General features: G+C 50.8%; 1 protein-coding gene across 1 annotated transcript in view; it reads right to left on the bottom strand.

The window, feature by feature from the left end:
- Nucleotides 1-3,912: 3,912 nt before the first annotated feature.
- Nucleotides 3,913-20,144, bottom strand: part of LOC146862180 (caspase-6-like) — a 213,223-nt gene continuing 196,991 nt past the window's right edge. Inside the window, exon 8 of the mRNA XM_085643232.1 lies at nt 3,913-5,598. Within this exon, the coding sequence (XP_085499358.1) occupies nt 5,366-5,598 (233 nt within the window). The 3' untranslated portion in view covers nt 3,913-5,365. The remainder of the gene's footprint in view (nt 5,599-20,144) is intronic.

Here is a 20,144-nt window from a genome sequence, read left to right as displayed (position 1 = left end):
TCTCGCATAGTGCTGTCATTCTGTAGATGGCTTCGAAACATACCTCATTCACCAGCACGATCATAGAGGGAAATAATCCATCTTGAATCCCTTCCAACGCGCGCTCATTTTTTCACAGTGACACAGTGATTTCCTTCGTAGGCTGAGTGCGCGAGTGGGTCATGCTCCTCAGTAAATATCCAAACAACATTTTTCCGATTCCGGAGCCCCCGACCCTTCAGGGTGGCCTCTAGCAATGAGCTCGGAACAGCCCATCAAAGCACCTTCAAGTACGAAAATAAAAGAGGCCCAATACTGGAAATGTGGTTTTATTTCGAAATCCAGCAACTTAGAATGCTTCCCTTTCCTAACGTTTCGGCCTCAGTAGCCTTGGTCACAGGTGGAAGTCAAACAAATTACTCGCTGGTGCGTGCTTTATTAGTGCTTAATCACGTGACTGAAAGTGCAAAAATACAAGTCTCAAAGTGCATTGCAATGTCCTTCGAGTACGAAATCTGGAAGTCCTCATATATTTCGCCATCATTTGATATTCTTATGTGGCAATGACACTGTTGAATGTGAAATGTTATTAAAAGCAAACAGTCAGGTGAGTATTTCTCGCATAGTGCTGTCATTCTGTAGATGGCTTCGAAACATACCTCATTCACCAGCACGATCATAGAGGGAAATAATCCATCTTGAATCCCTTCCAACGCGCGCTCATTTTTTCACAGTGACACAGTGATTTCCTTCGTAGGCTGAGTGCGCGAGTGGGTCATGCTCCTCAATAAATATCCAAACAACATTTTTCCGATTCCGGAGCCCCCGACCCTTCAGGGTGGCCTCTAGCAATGAGCTCGGAACAGCCCATCAAAGCACCTTCAAGTACGAAAACAAAAGAGGCCCAATACTGGAAATGTGGCTTTATTTTGAAATCCAGCAGCTTAGAATGCTTCCCTTTCCTAACGTTTCGGCCTCAGTAGCCTTGGTCACAGGTGGAAGTCAAACAAATTACTCGCTGGGGCGTGCTTTATTAGTGCTTAATCACGTGACTGAAAGTGCAAAAATACAAGTCCCACAGTGCATTGCAATGTCCTTCGAGTACGAAATCTGGAAGTCCTCATATATTTTGCCATAATTTGATATTCTTATTTGGCAATGGCACTGTTGAATGTGAAATGTTATTAAAAGCAAACAGTCAGGTGAGTATTTTTCGCATAGTGCTGTCATTCTGTAGATGGCTTCGAAACATACCTCATTCACCAGCACGATCATAGAGGGAAATAATCCATCTTGAATCCCTTCCAACGCGCGCTCATTTTTTCACAGTGACACAGTGATTTCCTTCGTAGGCTGAGTGCGCGAGTGGGTCATGCTCCTCAGTAAATATCCAAACAACATTTTTCCGATTCCGGAGCCCCCGACCCTTCAGGGTGGCCTCTAGCAATGAGCTCGGAACAGCCCATCAAAGCACCTTCAAGTACGAAAACAAAAGAGGCCCAATACTGGAAATGTGGCTTTATTTCGAAATCCAGCAGCTTAGAATGCTTCCCTTTCCTAACGTTTCGGCCTCAGTAGCCTTGGTCACAGGTGGAAGTCAAACAAATTACTCGCTGGTGTGTGCTTTATTAGTGCTTAATCACGTGACTGAAAGTGCAAAAATACAAGTCCCACAGTGCATTGCAATGTCCTTCGAGTACGAAATCTGTAAGTCCTCATATATTTCGCCATCATTTGATATTCTTATTTGGCAATGACACTGTTGAATGTGAAATGTTATTAAAAGCAAACAGTCAGGTGAGTATTTCTCGCATAGTGCTGTCATTCTGTAGATGGCTTCGAAACATACCTCATTCACCAGCACGATCATAGAGGGAAATAATCCATCTTGAATCCCTTCCAACGCGCGCTAATTTTTTCACAGTGACACAGTGAATTCCTTCGTAGGCTGAGTGCGCGAGTGGGTCATGCTCCTCAGTAAATATCCAAACAACATTTTTCCGATTCCGGAGCCCCCAAACCTTCAGGGTGGCCTCTAGCAGTGAGCTCGGAACAGCCCATCAAAGCACCTTCAAGTACGAAAACAAAAGAGGCCCAATACTGGAAATGTGGCTTTATTTCGAAATCCAGCAGCTTAGAATGCTTCCCTTTCCTAACGTTTCGGCCTCAGTAGCCTTGGTCACAGGTGGAAGTCAAACAAATTACTCGCTGGTGCGTGCTTTATTAGTGCTTAATCACGTGACTGAAAGTGCAAAAATACAAGTCCCACAGTGCATTGCAATGTCCTTCGAGTACGAAATCTGTAAGTCCTCATATATTTCGCCATCATTTGATATTCTTATTTGGCAATGACACTGTTGAATGTGAAATGTTATTAAAAGCAAACAGTCAGGTGAGTATTTCGCGCATAGTGCTGTCATTCTGTAGATGGCTTCGAAACATACCTCATTCACCAGCACGATCATAGAGGGAAATAATCCATCTTGAATCCCTTCCAACGCGCGCTCATTTTTTCACAGTGACACAGTGATTTCCTTCGTAGGCTGAGTGCGCGAGTGGGTCATGCTCCTCAGTAAATATCCAAACAACATTTTTCCGATTCCGGAGCCCCCGACCCTTCAGGGTGGCCTCTAGCAATGAGCTCGGAACAGCCCATACATATACATATATACACATACGTACACACACATGGGCTTATATGCTATCAGATATGGGACTGCAAGAAGGATTGTATAACAAACTGAGAAATGTTGACTGGTGTGTGAAATAAATCACTATTAGTGGATAGGAAAGAGTATTCTAAACAACTCTGCATATGAGGGAGTCATGGGTTTCATGGAGCTGAATTTTCATGTGTCACAGAGTTGCTTGGTACAAAAGGCCAGTTTCTCACAACTAGGAAACGCTAAAGACGGTTTTTGACTGATGGGAAGAAGGCTTTACGGTGCTATAATTCAAATTGTAAGTCTCGACTGTAAGTTCCTGAATAATCACAGCATTATGATGATGTACACACAAGCATGCTAGGCACATCTTTAAACACACTGTATATCTAACTAGAATTTGTGGGTGCATCTTATGACAAAAAAGAGTCAACTTCAGTTCTTTTAGGGTGCAGGCTTTAGAATGTCTAAAGGAGTCCATGTACGTTTTCATGGGACATTATTTAACCCCTTGGGATGGCTACATTTTAATGTCAAGAGTAGCAATAGATAACCTGAAAAAATAGGATGATAAAAAGAATAATAGACAATAATATAATGTTAGTATTTTTAAAAAATGATAATCCTGGCAAAAAAAAAGGGAACATTCCTACAAAACCGACATTACGGCTAGGCTGTATGGTGCGTATACCCTCATCGGAGGGGCTACTTTACTTGCAAACCACCACTGAAGGTTTTTCCCCATTGTGTTAATTTTCATAACATTTATAAACATTTTCTACGTGCAACACAAGCAGAGTGAAAGCCAAAAGGTCTGGTGTTAGCTGCCAACCTTTTGGCTGTAAATCTTGTTTGTTTTATCTTGTGTTTTACAAAACCTTATTGTTGGGTAAGTTATTGGCCCTCGCCAATCTGGAAAAATAGTAGCTAAAACCAAAAGTACTTATTTTGCCTCAAAAAACACCCATTTCCACAAAGCAACTATAAAAAAAACACCCATTTCCATTGTAGCCTCTGGCACTTAGGGGGACTAATTTGTGTCTTGATCTGCTCCTTGTTAAAGGACAGAATGCTTTCACTCTCCATGCAGTGGAAGTGAGCTTAACCACTGCGCCAGGATGTCCCTGTACTGAGCGGAAGAAAAATGAATGACACAATAACAAACCAATGGATGAAGAAGGCTGACAAACACTATAAGCATAGCATATCTAGAATTTATGTGAAATCAAAAGGTCTCAGCGCCATACCAAAAAAACACACGGAAATTGAGTAAGACAATCAAAAATACTTTATTTTTCATTCATAAAATCATTTTTTGACAAGAAAAGGTATACATGTCATAATTGTTCCCTTTTTCCTCAGTTTATCATTAACATTGAGTCAGTTATAGAACACAAAAATAACGACTTCACAATAGAAAAATTATTAGCCGCCAGGTGGTCAGTGCTGACATTGAAGGGGGTCGTACAGTATATTGCCAATAGTACAGAAACTCAGTTTCTACATTTGTTCCACACATGGACGTTTGCATGCAATGAAGAAGAGTAAATATTCCCTGCCCAGTGGCTCATGCCACAGTGATATGCTACTTTCAGATTCTGGTTTTATAGCTCCCTAGTATATTCCACATTTCAAAAGCAACAATGCACTACCCTAATTCTCACCCTATACCTCTCTCAATATATCCTCTACCTCAACTCTCTGACACATCTCAAAACTCATTCCACTACTCTTTCCAATGCACTACCCTATTTCTCACCCTATACCTCTATCAATACATCCTCTACCTCCACTGTCTCATTCATCCCAAAACCCACACGACTACTATTATCCCTACAATAACCCCACACAGACGCTTCCAAACTAAACACCTCCTTGCATCATCTCTTTCCTTTTTTACTATTCATATCTCCCAAACAAGCCTTTCTAAACCCTTCCCTCTGACTTTTCAACCTCCACCTCCCTTTTACTCACCCCAAGCCTCCTCCTACTGCTATGAGCTCCCCCTAAAAAAACAGACTGACATGTCCACCACTAAAATTAATTTCATATTTCACTATACTAATTCACCACTAATCCTTCATGGCTTCGGGAATAGTGTGCTACTCTGCAAAAAAGCGCTTCAACACCTCATCAGGGGTAGCAATCGCTATATAAATGCAAACCTTTTCCCTCTTTTATCTCTCCTCTATCCTCCTCATTCCAAATAACTAACACCACTCAAATAACTTTCATATTTCACCATACTAATTTACCACTAATCCTATATGGGTTCCGGAGAAGCAAGCTACTTGCAGAAAAAGCGTTTCAAGGCCTCATCAGAGGTAGTAAGTGCTATATAAATACAATTTCAATACAAAACAAGTGCAGGTGCCATTTCATTAAAATGTGATTTAAAAAAGAAGTACTAAACATGACTGTAAGCTGCTCAGGGGAAGACCAACAGTATAAAATTCTACGGTATAAAATTTAAAATATCATGTAATTTTCAGATTTCAGCCCTGGTGTCGTCAAATAAGTCTGCTTATCAAAAATGACCATCTAACTCCCTGCGCGTCTTAACAGTTCCTGGCAGCAAGAAGTCCCAAATAACATGATCTTGCCTTTCAGTCAGCTGGGTAATAGTAAATCAATCAGACTGGATATCATCAGAAAAAAAACTGTTAACTGAAAAACATACAAATATTTCTTCCCTTTTCCCATAATTCACAGAGGACGACAAGTTATTTTGGACGCAGGTACAGCTTTTTAGTGAGCATGGACGCAAAGCAGGGCACCTGCTTCTTTCCATTTAAATTGGTGTCTGTGCAATTGTGCACTACACGTGCAGACACCTTCCGGTTCACCAGGGTCAGTAGTTCAAGCATTTCCAGGGAGGAGCCATATTGTTTCATTGTGTTGCACAGATCTTGAATATACCAGGAACCGTACACTGTTTCACGATGGGAATAGTAACCTGGAGGGAAACACAGAATAAGAGGGTTTCAAAGAGGTGCGAGGAAGCGGTCTAATGCTTAATCAGTACCAGTTACAAAGCAAGTAATGAGCATTATTCCTTGATTATGCTGTAGGAATCCTTTTACTGGGTGTACTGACCTTCATAACTAAATAAATAAATGGGAGTTTATTTACTAATGTTTTGTATCGGTGCGCAGGGATTCACAAAGCATTGATTTAATTTACTCAATATTATGTTACCTGCATTTTTATAGCGCACAATCTCATGTGAGAGTATCCAGGCACAGGAGCAGGTGTGGGACGTTGGCCTTGGCAGGGTAATTACTTAAAAAGCAAGATCTTCAGATTCTTGCGGAGTTCAAGAAGGGTGAAGGAGGCGCTGATGTGTTGTGGGAGGTCGTTTGGGGTTTAGGAGCAATATGTGAGAAGGCACGACCTCCTGATTTACTTTTGTGCATGCGCTGGTATTGTGCTACTGAGAGTCCAGCAGAATGGCGGTGCCTGGAGGGGTGGCAGAATTGTACTTGGCTGTTCAGGCAGGCAGGGCCTGCGTAGTAAAGTTCTTTGTACATGTGGGTGAGAAGTCTGAAATGTGCAAGCCTGTGTATCAGGAGCCAGTGGAGATCCCTTAGGAGAGGTGTGATGTGGGCCTGGCATGGGAGACTGATGATTCGTCTGCCTGCTGCGCTTGGGATGGTCTGGAATCCTTTTGTGAGTTGGTTGAGTATTCTTGTGTATAAAGTATTCCTGTAGTCCAGTCTGCTGGTGATAAGGGCTTGGGTGACCACTTCCCTGGAGCTGTTCAGTAGCCACTTGAAAATCTTCTTCAGCATCTTCAGGGTGTAAAAACAGGACGGTGCAACTGCGTTAACTGGAGCGGATCCATCCAGTTTGCTGACAAAAATTATTCTGAGGTTTCTAGCTTGAGTGCTAGGCATGGGAACAGGTCAAAATTCAGTTAGCTACTAAGTGGAGTCCCACAGCAAGGCGTCCTTCCTGAAAATCACCCTTTTGGTCTGGTCGGTGTTCAACTAAAGACAGTTGGACTTCATCCAGGTGGCTTCTTCGGTCATGCATGCAGTGACCTTTTTCCTGGAGCTGGGTGTTTTGTGTGAGAGGGACAGTATCAGTAGCGTGTCATCTGAGTAGGTAAGGATGTTGATTTTGTGAGCCCAGATGACATCTGCCAGTGGGGTCATGTATATGTTGAAGAGGGTGGGACTGAGCAAAGGGCCCTGCAGTACTCCCAAATGAGTTCCCGTGCTTCTGAGGAGTATGGTAGTATGCTGAAGGTTTGGGTTCTTCCAGTTAGAAACATGCAGATCCACTGGAGGCTGTGTTCTTGAATGCCCATGTCATAGAGTTGTCTGTTCGGAATGGGGTTGGAGACAGTGTTGAATGCTGCAGAGAGGTCTAAAAGGATGAGGGCTGTAGTTTCTCCTCTGACTAGGATCATCCGGAGGTTGTCTATAGTTGCGACAAGGGTGGTCTCAGTGCTGTGGTTTGGTCTGAAGCCTGACTGGGTGGCATTAAGAAGCTGGTTGTTGGTGAGGTGGTTCAAGAAGTGTCTGACAACTCCAGGACCTTGTAGGGATATTAAACGATGGATATCAGTCGGTAGTTGGCACGTTTGGTTAGGTCGACTAAAGGCGTCTTCAGGAGGGTGTTCACAGATGCTTACTTACAGGATTCTGGAAAGTTGGCTGTGTTGAGGATGGGTGTGAGGGCCGTGTTGATGGGGATTTACCCTTTTTTGACGGAGTGATGGTGGCAAGGGTTCAGCGAGGCCCCGGAGTGTATGGTCTTCATGATTGCTGTGATTTCCTCTGTCCTGATAGTGTCATATAAGGTTATTGTTTTGCCTTTGTCTGTCAACTGGAAGCTTCTGGCAAGCTTCATGGATCCGATTGTGGGGCGAAGTTGCTGTATATGGTTGTGATCTTGCTGCAGAAGAAGTACAGTTCTTGAGATGGGTTGATGTTGCTAGTGTCTGATGAGGGTGCGGTAAAATCCACAGGCAAATATCTCTTTGCTGCTGTTGGAGCTGGTGTTGATGCGTTCGGCTACAGTCTTCTCCTTGGTTTCCTGGACTTGCTGGTGGAACCATCTCAGGGCGGATTTGAATATGTCCTTCTCTACTTCTCTCTGGTTTGGGTTTTACCACCCCTGTTCTTGTTGTTTGCGGTGTCTTTTGGTCATCCTGAGATCTGTGAACAAGCAGGCCTGTGTTCTTGTATTTGCTATGTGGTTTCATTTGTGGGAGGTCAGAGTGTTGGTGCAGGCTGTGATCCATTTGTTGAACTTGCCAATGGTATGGAATGAAATTTTTAAAGCGCATGGCTGCCCGAGAGCGTCCCAGCGCTGACAGAAAATCAGGATAGATCAGGCGGAAGCGTGAAGGTGGTTAAGGGAACAGCCAAGTCTTTAAAGACTTTCGAAAGGGCAGAAGGTTAGGTTGGGCACGGAGGTCCAGTGGAAGGGCATTCCACATCTTGGACGCCTGATAGGAAAACCGCTGGCCTCCGGAGCGTGCTTTCTTAATCCTGGGTATTTGGGTAAGGTGGGCATTAGAGGATCGGAGGGTTCTAGTGGTGGTATGAGGGACCACGAGGTCTTTAAGGATGGGCGGGGCTTTTCCATGAAAGATTTTATGGGTTACGCACAGGGCCTTGAACTGCACCCTTTGCTCCACGGGCAGCCAGTGGAGTGCTCTGATCGCCGGTTTGGCAGAGCAGCGTTTTTTTGTGCCCGTGAGAATCCGAGCGGCAGCATTTTGCACCACCTGCAGCCTGGCTGTGACTTTTTTTGGTGCACCGAGATATAGGGCATTTCCATAGTCCAGTCTGGACAGGATGAGGCCCTGTAGGAGTAGCTTTCTTGACTGGAAAGGAAGCAGGTGGAGGATCTTGCGGGTGGTACGTAATAAGCCAAAGCAGGTTCCAGCCGTTTTCCTTGCCTGGGTGTTTAGGGTCAGGTTATGGTCCAACCAAATCCCCAAACTTTTGATGTCAGTTTTGGGGGTTGGGGGAGGACCCATGCACGGGGGCCATAGAGACTCCGGTCGGAAGTGGGACTGATTGCCCATCACCATTATCTCCGTTTTATCCCCATTGAGTTTTAGTTGGGAGGCGTTCATCCAGCTGACTATGTCCCCCAGGCAGGAGTGCAGGTCGATGGTGAGATTATCTGGCCGACTGAGGGAGACAACCAGCTGAGTGTCGTCCGCGTAGGTCATGAGTTTAATACCATACGGGACGACAATTTTTTCCAGGGGCGACATATACACGTTGAAGAGCGTCGGGCTCAATGACGAGCCCTGAGGCACTCCGCAACGTATAGGGGTCTCCCTGGAGATAAAGTCGCCTTCCGCCACCTGGAAAGAGCGATTGTGGAGATAAGATTTGAGCCAAGAGAGGGCCGGCCCTGAAATACCAAGGTTTTCAAGCTGCTGTGCCAGGATGATGTGGTTGACGGTGTCGAATGCCGCGCTGAGATCCAGAAGGATCACTGCCACTGATCCTCCTGCATCAATGATCTTCCTGGCCTCTTCGACAACCGCCACCATTGCTGTTTCCGTGCCCTGGCCCGGGCGAAAGCCAGTCTGTGATGTTTTTAGCAAATCGTTGGATTCCAAATAGTTTGATAGCTGACCATTGATGAATTTTTCAGCCATCTTGCTAATGCCAGGGAGAAGAGAAATCGGCCTGAAGTTGGCCAGATTGCCAGGGTCAAGGTTGTTTTTTTTGATTAAGGCTTTTACCACAGCCTTCTTCCAGCATGCGGGCACCGTTCCACTTTCTATAGAAGAGTTTATCAGGTTCACCATTGGTGTTAGGATGGTAGGGGCGACCTGTTTTAGATGTCTGACTGGCGCTGGGTCATGCGGGGACCCGCTTTTGAGGGATTGAAGGATGGGCCCTAAGGTTGCCTCACTGATGGAAAGAAAACCTGATTAGTTCTGTATCCCTGTTCTGGCACTGCGGCGAGTGAAGAGGAGGGGGGTCCACAGGGAGAAGAGGGGGGAGGTGTTGAAGGATATTTTGTATTTTCAGGTCAAAGAACGTGGCTAACTCATTACAGTGATTGTCCGAGAGATTATGCGTGACAGATGGTACTGGGGTCTTTAAAAGTTTTTTCACAATTTGAAACGTTTCTCTGGACGAACAGGATGCCTCACTAATTTTTTCATTTAAAAAGGATATTTGAGCGTTTTTTAGAGCCTTTTTGTAATTGAGGATAGTCTGTTTGTAGTCATATTTGCTATTGGGATCGAAATCTTTCCTCCATACTCTTTCCGCTCTCTTGCAAATTTTCTTTAAGAGGCGTACCTCATGGGTGAACCACGGGGAGGTGGCTTTTTTCCTAAGTTTCCGATGCGGTTTTTTGGGAAGGACTGTATCTAAAGATTTAGCAATCCAGGACGTGAACTCCACGTCTGCTAAGTAAGGGTTCATTTCGGGATGTGGCCTGGTGTCCTCTAGTGCTTGTTTCCATTTGTCGATGTCAAGTTTCGCCCATGGCCGGGAAGGTCTGCTAGGTGCTTGGGTGGAAGGAGGAGTGGACTGAATTTGCCAACTAAAAGGGATGAGCAGATGGTCGGACCATGGTACAGGGATCGGTGTTCCCACCACAAGGTCAGTAAAGTTGCAAAAGATGGGATCAAGCAGGTGTCCACGATTATGTGTGGGAAGATAGTTTTGTAAGTGGAGTTGATGGGCTGCCAGGTCTAAAATCAGTTCTGTGGCTATTTCGTCTTTACTATTGTCAAAGTGGACATTGAGGTCCCCTAAAATTAGGAGATTGGGCCGTGTACTGGCCATGGCCAAGGAGCATTCCAGAAGTGAATTGTGGAATTGCCCCATGGCTCCTGGTGGACTGTAAATGAGAACTCCTGAGAGGGAGATACAGGGGGACATTTGGATAGTGAAGTGTGTATTTTCACAGTCCGTCAGGGGGCTGTCAAGGAATCTGCAAGAGAAAGACTCTTTAAAGATAACGACAATTCCTCCTCCCCTGCCCTTGGGACGGTTCAGGTGTTGAATCAGGAATCCGTGGGGTAGTGCCTGTACTATATCGGCGTCTGAATCAGGCGCAAGCCATGTTTCTGTAAGAAACAGGATCTCTAGATGGTGTTCCTCGATAAGTAAGTGTATTTCATGGGCGTGTTTGGGCAGAGACCTGCAGTTGATCAGAGCCATATTAATGATCGTCTGAGGGTGGTGCTTGTTTGAAAGGACAGTGGGGACAGTGGGTGAAGCGTGAATCTCCTCTCAGTGAATGGGAACATGGCGGTAGAACAGGCAGATTGAGGTGGCATAAGGAATCTCTGGAGTATGAGATCCTCGCTCGAGCCCCCGAGCCTGGCTCCTGGCTCGTTCTGGCGCGGACGCTAGGTGTGCTAGGTGTGCTAGGTTGATTGTGTGCTTCGGTTGGTTCTTGTGGAGAGAGGAAGTCCAGTCAACCTCAGCTAATTAGCTCCAGTGTAGGTGTGCTAGGCGCATTGTGCAGATTCTTCTCCGATGATGGGTGCTGATTGTTTGTTGGATGGTGTTTGAGTAGGTAAGGTGTTGGGTGTTGATGTGTTCTTAGTAGGTGCTGGAGCTTTGGGTATGGTAAGGTAGGTGAAGCAGCAGCAGGTGCAGGTGAAGGATCCCTCTGCATTGTGTGGTGTAGCAACAGTGTTGAGTGGCGGCAGGAGATGAGGGTGTGTAGGCGTGTGGGAGGGTAGTGGTGAGTCGGGGAGGACAGGGTTTTCTGGCACATGGAATGGTCTAGTCTCAACAGGCGCAGATGGTGGACATGGTGGTGGATCTGGTGGTGGTGATGGATGTGGTAGTGGTGGTGGACGTGGGGGTGGTGGTGGATGTGGTGGTGGTGGATGTGGTGATGGTAGCCGTGATGGTGGATGTGGTGGGGGTGGATGTGGTGGATGTGGTGGTGGATGTGGTTCACATGGTGGTGGTGGACGTGGTGGTGGTGGACGTGGCGGTAGACGTGGTGGTGGTTGTGGATGTGGTGGTGGACATGGTGGTAGTGGTGGTGGATGTGGTGGTGGTGGTGGACTTGGACATGGTGGTGGACATGGTGGTGATGGTGGACATGGTGGTGGTGGATGTGGTGGTGGTGGATTTGGTGGTGGTGGATATGGTGGTGGCCTTGTTGGTGGTGGACATGGTGGTGGAGGTGGACGTGGTGGTGGACAAGGTGGTGGTGGATGTGGTGGTGGAAGTGGAGGTGGTGGACATGGTGGTGGATGTGGTGGTGGTGGACATGGTGGTGGTGGGCGTGGTGGATGTGGTGGTGGACGTGGTGGTGGTGGACATGATGGTGATGGTGGGCATGGTGGTGGTGCATGTGGTGGTGGATGTGGTGGTAGACATGGTGGTGGTTGTGGACGTGCTGGTGGACGTGATGGTGGTGGTGGACAAGGTGGTGGTGGATGTGGTGGTGGAAGTGGAGGTGGTGGACATGGTGGTGGATGTGGTGGTGGTGGACGTGGTGGTGGTGGGCGTGGTGGATGTGGTGGTGGACGTGGTGGTGGTGGACATGATGGTGATGGTGGGCATGGTGGTGGTGCATGTGGTGATGGATGTGGTGGTGGACATGGTGGTGGTTGTGGACGTGCTGGTGGACGTGATGGTGGTGGTGGACATGGTGGTGGTGGTGGACATGGTGGTGGTGGTGGACGTGGTGGTGGTGGACGTTGTGGTGGACGTGGTGGTGGATGTGGTGGTGGTGGACGTGGTGGTGGATGTGGTGGTGGACATGGTGGTGGTGGTGGATGTGGTGGTGGGTGTGGTGGTGGTGGATGTGGTGGTGGTGGACGTGGTGGTAGATGTGGTGGTGGTGGTGGATGTGGTGGTGGATGTGGTGATGGTGGTGGTGGGCATGGTGGTAGTGGTGGACATGGTGGTGGTGGATGTGGTGGTAGTGGATGTGATAGTGGTGGTGGATGTGGTGGTGAACGTGGTAGTGATGGTGGATGTGGTGGTGGTAGACATGTTGGTGGTGGAGGTGGTAGTGGTGGACGTGGTGGTGGACGTGGTGGTGGTGGGCATGGTGGTGGTGGGCATGGTGGACGTGGTGGTGGTGGACATGGTGGTGGTGGACATGGCGGTAGTGGATGTGGTGGTGATGTTGGACATGGTGGAAGTGGTGGACATGGTGGTGGTGGTGGAGGACGTGGTGGTGGTGGTGGATGTAGTGATGGTGGTGGTGGGCATGGTGGTAGTGGTGGACATGGTGGTGGTGGATGTGGTGGTGATGGGGGACGTGGTGGTAGTGGTGGATGTGGTGGTGGAGGACTTGGTGGTGGTGGAGGACATGGTGGTGGTGGTGGACGTGGTGGTGGTGGAGGATGTGGTGGTGGATGTGGTGGTAGTGGACGTGGTGGTGGAGGACGTGGATGTGGTGGTGGATGTGGTGTTGGTGGACATGGTGGATGTGGTGGACATGGTGGATGTGGTTGTGGACATGGTGGAGGGGGATGTGGTGGTGGTGGACCTGGTGGTGATGGTAAATGTGGTGAACATGGTGGTGGTGGACATGGTGGTGGTGGATGTGGTGGACGTGGTGATGGTGTATGTGGTGGTGGTGGACGTGGTGATGGTGAATGTGGTGGTGGTGGACATGGTGGTGGTGGACGTGGTGGTGGTAGACATGGTGGTAGTGGTGGACGTGGTGGTGGGCGTGCTGGTGATGGACGTGGTGGTGGACATTGTGGTGGATGTGGTGGTGGTTGTGGATGTGCTGGTGGATGTGGTGGTGGTGGATGTGGTGGTGGACATGGTGGTCATGGATGTGGTGGTGGTAGACATGGTGGTGGTGGATGTGGTGGTGATGGACATGGTGGACGTGGTGGATATGATGGATGTGGTGGTGGACATGGTAGAGGTGGACGTGGTGGTGGTGGACCTGGTGGTGGTGGTAGATGTGGTGGTGGACATGGTGGTGGTGGATGTGGTGGTGGATGTGGTGTATGTTGCGGTGGTGGATATGGTGGTGGTAGACGTGGTGGTGGTGGATGTGGTGGTGGTGGACGTGGTGGTGGATGTTGTGGTGGTGGATGTGCTGGTGGATGTGCTGGTGGACATGGACATGGTGGTGGTGGTGGACATGATGGTGGAGGTGGTGGTGGATGTGGTAGTGGTGTATGTGGTGGTGGGTGTAGTGGTGGGCGTGGGGTGGATGTGGTGGTGGTAGATGTGATGGTGGTGGATGTGGTGGTGGACGTGGTGTTGGACATGGTGGTGGTGGGTATGGTGGATGTGGTGGTAGACGTTGTGTGGTGGACATGGTGGTGGACATGGTGGTGGAAGTGGTAGTGGGCGTGCTGGTGGTGGATGTGGTGGTGGACGTGGTGTTGGACATGGTGGTGGTGGGTATGGTGGATGTGGTGGTAGACGTTGTGTGGTGGACATGGTGGTGGACATGGTATTGGAAGTGGTAGTGGGCGTGCTGGTGGTGGACGTGGTGGTGGACGTGGTGGTGGACATGGTGGTGGACGTGGTGGTGGATGTGCTGGTGAATGTGGTGGTGGTGGTGGATGTGGTGGTGGTGGATGTGGTGGTGGACGTGGTGGTGGTGGTGGATGTGGTGGTGGTGGTGAAAGTGGTGGTGGACATGGTGGTGGTGGACGTGGTGGTGGGTGTGGTAGTGGTGGATATGGTGGTGGTGGCCTTGGTGGTGGACATGGTGGACTTGGTGGTAGATGTGGTGGTGGTGGTGGATGTGGTGGTGGTGGACATGGTGGTGGACGTGGTGGTGGTGGACATGGTGGTGGTGGACATGGTGGACATGGTGGTGGACATGGTGGTGGTGGGTGTGGTGGTGGTGGTAGTGTTGGACGTGGATGTGGTGGTGGTGGACATGGTGGTGGTGGATGTGGTGGTGGACATGGAGGTGGTAGACGTGGTGGATGTGATAGTGGTGGATGTGGTAGTGGTGGTGGATGTGCTGGTGGTGGACGTGGTGGACATGGTGGTGGTGGATGTGGTGGATGTGGTAGACATGGTGGTGGTGGTGGATGTGGTGGTAGTGAATGTAGTGGTGGTGGATGTGGTGGTAGACATGGTGGTGGTGGAGGATGTGGTGGTGGTGAACATAGTGGTTGTGGAGGATGTGGTGGTGGATGTGGTGGTGGACGTGGTGGTGGTGGCCGCGGTGGTGGTAGTCCACATCCACCACCACCACATCCACCACCACCCCCACGTCCACCACCACTACCACATCCATCACCACCACCAGATCCACCACCATGTCCACCATCTGCACCTGTTGAGACTAGACCATTCCATGTGCCGGAAAACCTTGTCCTTCCCGACTCACCACCACCCTCCCACACGCCTACACACCCTCATCCCCTGACGCCACTCAACACTGCTGCTACACCACACAATGTGGAGGGATCCTTCACCTGCACCTGCTGCTGCTTCACCTACCTTACCATACCCAAAGCTCCAGCACCTACTAAGAACACATCAACAACACCCAACACCTTACCTACTCAAACACCATCCAACAAACGATCAGCACCCATCATCGGAGAAGAATCTGCACAATGCGCCTAGCACACCTACACTGGAGCTAATTAGCTGAGGTTGACTGGACTTCCTCTCTCCACAAGAACCAACCAAAGCACACAACCTAGCACACAGCATTGGCAAGTTCAACAAATGGAGCACAGCCTGACGTGGTGATGGTGTATGTGGCGGTGGTGGACGTGGTGGTGGTGAATGTGGTGGTGGTGCTTGTGGTGGTGGTGGTGGTGGATGTGGTGGTGGATGTTGTGGTGGTGGTGGACCTGGTGGTGGATGTGCTGGTGGATGTGGACATTGTGGTGGTGGTGGATGTGGTGGTGGTGTATGTGGTGGTGGGTGTGGTGGTGGGCGTGGTGGTGGATGTGGTGGTGGATGTGGTTGTGGGGGATGTGGTGGTGGATAGGGTGGTGAATGTGGTGGTGGTCGACATGGTGGTGGTGGTGGACGAGGTGGTGGTGGACATGGTGGTAGTGGTGGACGTGGTGGTGGGCGTGTTGGTGGTGGACGTGGTGGTGGACATGGTGGTGGATGTGGTGGTGGTTGTGGATGTGCTGGTGGATGTGGTGGTGGTGGTGGACGTGGTGGTGGTGGTGGTGGATGTGGTGGTGGTGGACGTGGCCATGGTGATGGATGTGGTGGTGGTGGACATGGTGGTGGGTGTGGTGGATGTGGTGGTGGTAGATATGGTGGTGGTGGTGGCGTTGGTGGTGGACGTGGTGGTGGTGGAATTGGTGTTGGGCGTGGTGGTGGTGGTGGATGTGGTGGACATCTTGGTAGACGTGGTGGTGGTGAATGTGGTGGGCATGGTGTGGATGTGGTGGTGGACATGGTGGTGGTGGGCATGGTGGTACTGGTAGTGTTGGACGTGGTGGTGGTGGACGTGGTGGTGGTGGACATGATAGTGGTGGATGTGGTAGAGGTGGTGGACGTAGTGGTGGTGAATGTAGTGGTGGTGGTGGACATGGTGGTGGACGTGGTGGTGGTAGAGGACGTGGTGGTGGTAAACATAGTGGTTGTAGAGGATGTGGGGGTGGATATTTTGGTGGTGGATGTGGTGGTGGACATGGTGGTGGTGGAAGTGATGGACGTGGTGGTGGTGGATGTGGTGGTGGTGGTGGATGTGGTGGTGGTGGACATGGTGGTGGTGGACATGGTGGTGGATGTGGTGGATGTGGAGGACGTGGTGTATGTCGTGGTAGTGGTGGACATGGTGGTGGATGTGGTGGTGGTGGAGGAAGTGGTGGTGGTGGAGGATGTGGTGGTGGATGTGGTGGTGGTGGATGTGGTGGTGGACGTGGTCATCATGGATGTGGTGGTGGTAGACATGGTGGTGGTGGATGTGGTGTCGATGGACATGGTGGACGTGGTGGTGGTGGACGTGGTGGATATGGTGGTGGACATGGTAGAGGTGGATGTGGTGGTGGTGTACCTGGTGGTGGTGGTAGATGTGGTGGTGGACATGGTGGTGGTGGTGGATGTGGTGGTGGATGTGGTGGATGTGGTGGTGGTGGATGTGGTGGTGGTGGACATGGTGGTGGTGGATGTGGTGGTGTTGGACGTGGTGGTGGACGTTGTGGTGGTGGATGTGCTGGTGGATGTGCTGGTGGACATGGACATGGTGGTGGTGGTGGACATGATGGTAGAGATGGTGGTGGATGTGGTGGTGGTGTATGTGGTGGTGGGTGTAGTGGTGGGCGTGGTGGTGGATGTGGTGGTGGTGGATGTGGTGGTGGTGGATGTGGTGGTGGTAGACGTGGTGGTGGTGGATGTGGTGGTGAATGTGGTGTTGGACATGGTGGTGTTGGGCATGGTGGATGTGGTGGTAGACGTTGTGTGGTGGACATGCTGGTGGACATGGTAGTGGAAGTGGTAATGGGCATGCTGGTGGTGGACGTGGTGGTGGACGTGGTGGTGGACATGGTGGTGGATGTGGTGTTGGACATGCTGGTGGATGTGGTGGTGGTGGTGGATGTGGTGGTGGATGTGGTGGTGGTGGTGGATGTGGTGGTGGTGGTGAATGTGGTGGTGGACATGGTGGTGGTGGACATGGTGGTGGGTGTGGTAGTGGTGGATATGGTGGTGGTAGCCTTGGTGGTGGATGTGGTGGTGGTGGACTTGGTGGTGGATGTGGTGGTGGTGGTGGATGTGGTGGTGGTGGACATGGTGGTGGATGTGGTGGTGGTGGACATGGTGGTGGTGGACATGGTGGACATGGTGGTGGACATGGTGGTGGTGGGTGTGGTGGTGGTGGTAGTGTTGGACGTGCATGTGGTGGTGGTGGACGTGGTGGTGGTGGACGTGGTGGATGTGGTGGTGGTGGACGTGGAGGTGGTAGACGTGGTGGACGTGGTAGTGGTGGATGTGGTAGTGGTCGTGGATGTGGTGGTGGTGGACATGGTGGACATGGTGGTGGTGGATGTGGTAGACGTGATGGTGGTGGTGGATGTGGTGGTAGTGAATGTAGTGGTGGTGGATGTGGTGGTGGACATGGTGGTGGTGGAGGATGTGGTGGTGGTTAACATAGTGGTTGTGGAGGATGTGGTGGTGGATGTGGTGGTGGACGTGGTGGTGGTGGCTGCGATGGTGGTGGTAGTGGTGAATGTGGTGGTAGTGGACATGGTGGTGGTGGATGTGGTGGTGGTGGATGTGGTGGTGGTGGATGTGATGATGATGGATGTGGTGGTGGTGGACATGGTGGTGGTGATGGATATGGTGGTTGTGGTGGACGTCGTGGTGGATGAGGTGGTGCTGGACGTGGTGGTGGATGTGGTGGTGGTGGAGGACGTGATGGAGGTGGACGTGGTGGAGGATGTGGTGGTGGATGTGGTGGTGGTAGATGTGGTGGTGGATATGGATGTGGTGGTGGTGGACGTGGTGGTGGACGTTGTGGTGGTAGATGTGCTGGTGGATGTGCTGGTGGACATGCACATGGTGGTGGTGGTGGATATGATGGTGGAGGTGGTGGTGGATGTGGTGGTAGTGTATGTGGTGGTGGGTGTAGTGGTGGGTGTGGTGGTGGATGTGGTGGTGGTGGATGTGGTGGTGGTGGATGTGGTGGTGGTGGATGTGGTGGTGGTGGACATGGTGGTAGATGTTGTGGTGGTGGATGTGCTGGTGGATGTGTTGATGGACATGGACATGGTGGTGGTGGTGGACATGATGGTGGAGGTGGTGGTGGATGTGGTGGTGGTGTATGTGGTGGTGGGTGTAGTGGTGGGCGTGGTGGTGGATGTGGTGGTTGTAGATGTGGTGGTGGTGGATGTGGTGGTGGTAGACGTGGTGGTGGTAGATGTGGTGGTGGATGTGGTGTTGGACATGGTGGTGGTGGGCATGGTGGATGTGGTGGTAGACGTTGTGTGGTGGACATGGTGGTGGACATGGTGGTGGAAATGGTGGTGGAAATGGTAGTGGGCGTGCTGGTGGTGGACGTGGTGGTGGACGTGGTGATGTACATGGTGGTGAACGTGGTGGTGGATGTGCTGGTGGATGTGGTGGTGGTGGATGTGGTGGTGGATGTGGTGGTGGTGGTGGATGTGGTGGTGGACATGGTGGTGGACATGGTGGTGGGTGTGGTAGTGGTGGATATGGTGGTGGTGGCCTTGGTGGTGGATGTGGTGGTGGTGGACTTGGTGGTGGATATGGTGGTGGTGGTGGATGTGGTGGTGGTGGACATGGTGGTGGTGGACATGGTGGACATGGTGGTGGACATGGTGGTGGTGGGTGTGGTGGTGGTGGTAGTGTTGGACGTGGATGTGGTGGTGGTGGATGTGGTGGTGGTGGACATGGTGGATGTGGTGGTGGTGGACATGGAGGTGGTAGACGTGATGGACGTGGTAGTGGTGGATGTGGTAGTGGTGGTGGATGTGGTGGTGGTGGACGTGGTGGACATGGTGGTGGTGGATGTGGTGGATGTGGTGGATGTGGTAGACGTGCTGGTGGATGTGGTGGTAGTGAATTTAGTGGTGGTGGACGTGGTGGTGGACATGGTGGTGGTGGAGGATGTGGTGGTGGTGAACATAGTGGTTGTGGAGGATGTGGTGGTGGATGTGGTGGTGGACGTGGTGGTGGTGGCCGCGGTGGTGATGGTAGTGGTGAATGTGGTGGAAGTGGACATGGTGGTGGTGGATGTGGTGGTGGTGGATGTGGTGGTGGTGGATGTGATGGTGATGGATGTGTTGGTGGTGGACATGGTGGTGGTGGTGGATGTGTTGGTGGACATCGTGGTGGATGAGGTGGTGGTGGATGTGGTGGTGGATGTGGTGGTGGTGGAGGTGGACGTGGTGGTGGTAGAGGATGTGGTGGTGGTGGATGTGGTGGTGGATATGGATGTGGTGGTGGACATGGTGGTGGTGGTGGACATGGTGGTGGTGGATGTGGTGGACATGGTGGTGGTGGACATTGTGGTGGTGGATGTGATGGTGGTGGACGTGGTGGTAGATGTGTTCATGGTGGGCATGGTGGTGGTAGACCTGGTGGTGGTGGTGGTGGACGTGGTGTTACATGGTGGTGTTTGTGGTGGACATGGTGGTGGTAGACGTGGTGGTGGTGGACATGGTGGTGGTGGATGTGGTGGACATGGTGGTGGACATGGTGGTGGTGGGCTTGGTGGGGGTGGTAGTGTTGGACTTGGTGGTGGTGGATGTGGTGGTGGTGGATGTGGTGGTGGTGGGCGTGGAGGTGGACGTGGTAATGGTGGACGTGGTAGTGGTGGTGAATGTGGTGGTGGTGGTGGACGTGGTAGTGGTGGTGGATGTTGTCGTGGTAGATGTGGTGGACATGGTGATGGTGGATGTGGTGGGTGTGGTGGTAGTGGACGTGGTGGTGGTGAACGTAGTGGTGGTGGTGGACGTGGTGGTGGTGGAGGACGTGGTGGTGATGAACATAGTGGTTGTGGAGGATGTGGTGGTGGATGTGGTGGTGGTAGATGTGGTGGTGGACGTGGTGGTGGTGGGTGTGGTGGTGGATATTGTGGATGTGGTGGTGGTGGATGTGGTGGTGGTGGACG

Source organism: Triturus cristatus, chromosome 2_2 (assembly GCF_964204655.1).
Source record: "Triturus cristatus chromosome 2_2, aTriCri1.1, whole genome shotgun sequence".
In the NCBI taxonomy this organism is placed as follows: Eukaryota; Metazoa; Chordata; class Amphibia; order Caudata; family Salamandridae; genus Triturus; species Triturus cristatus.
This window is presented reverse-complemented; position numbering and strand designations above follow the sequence as displayed.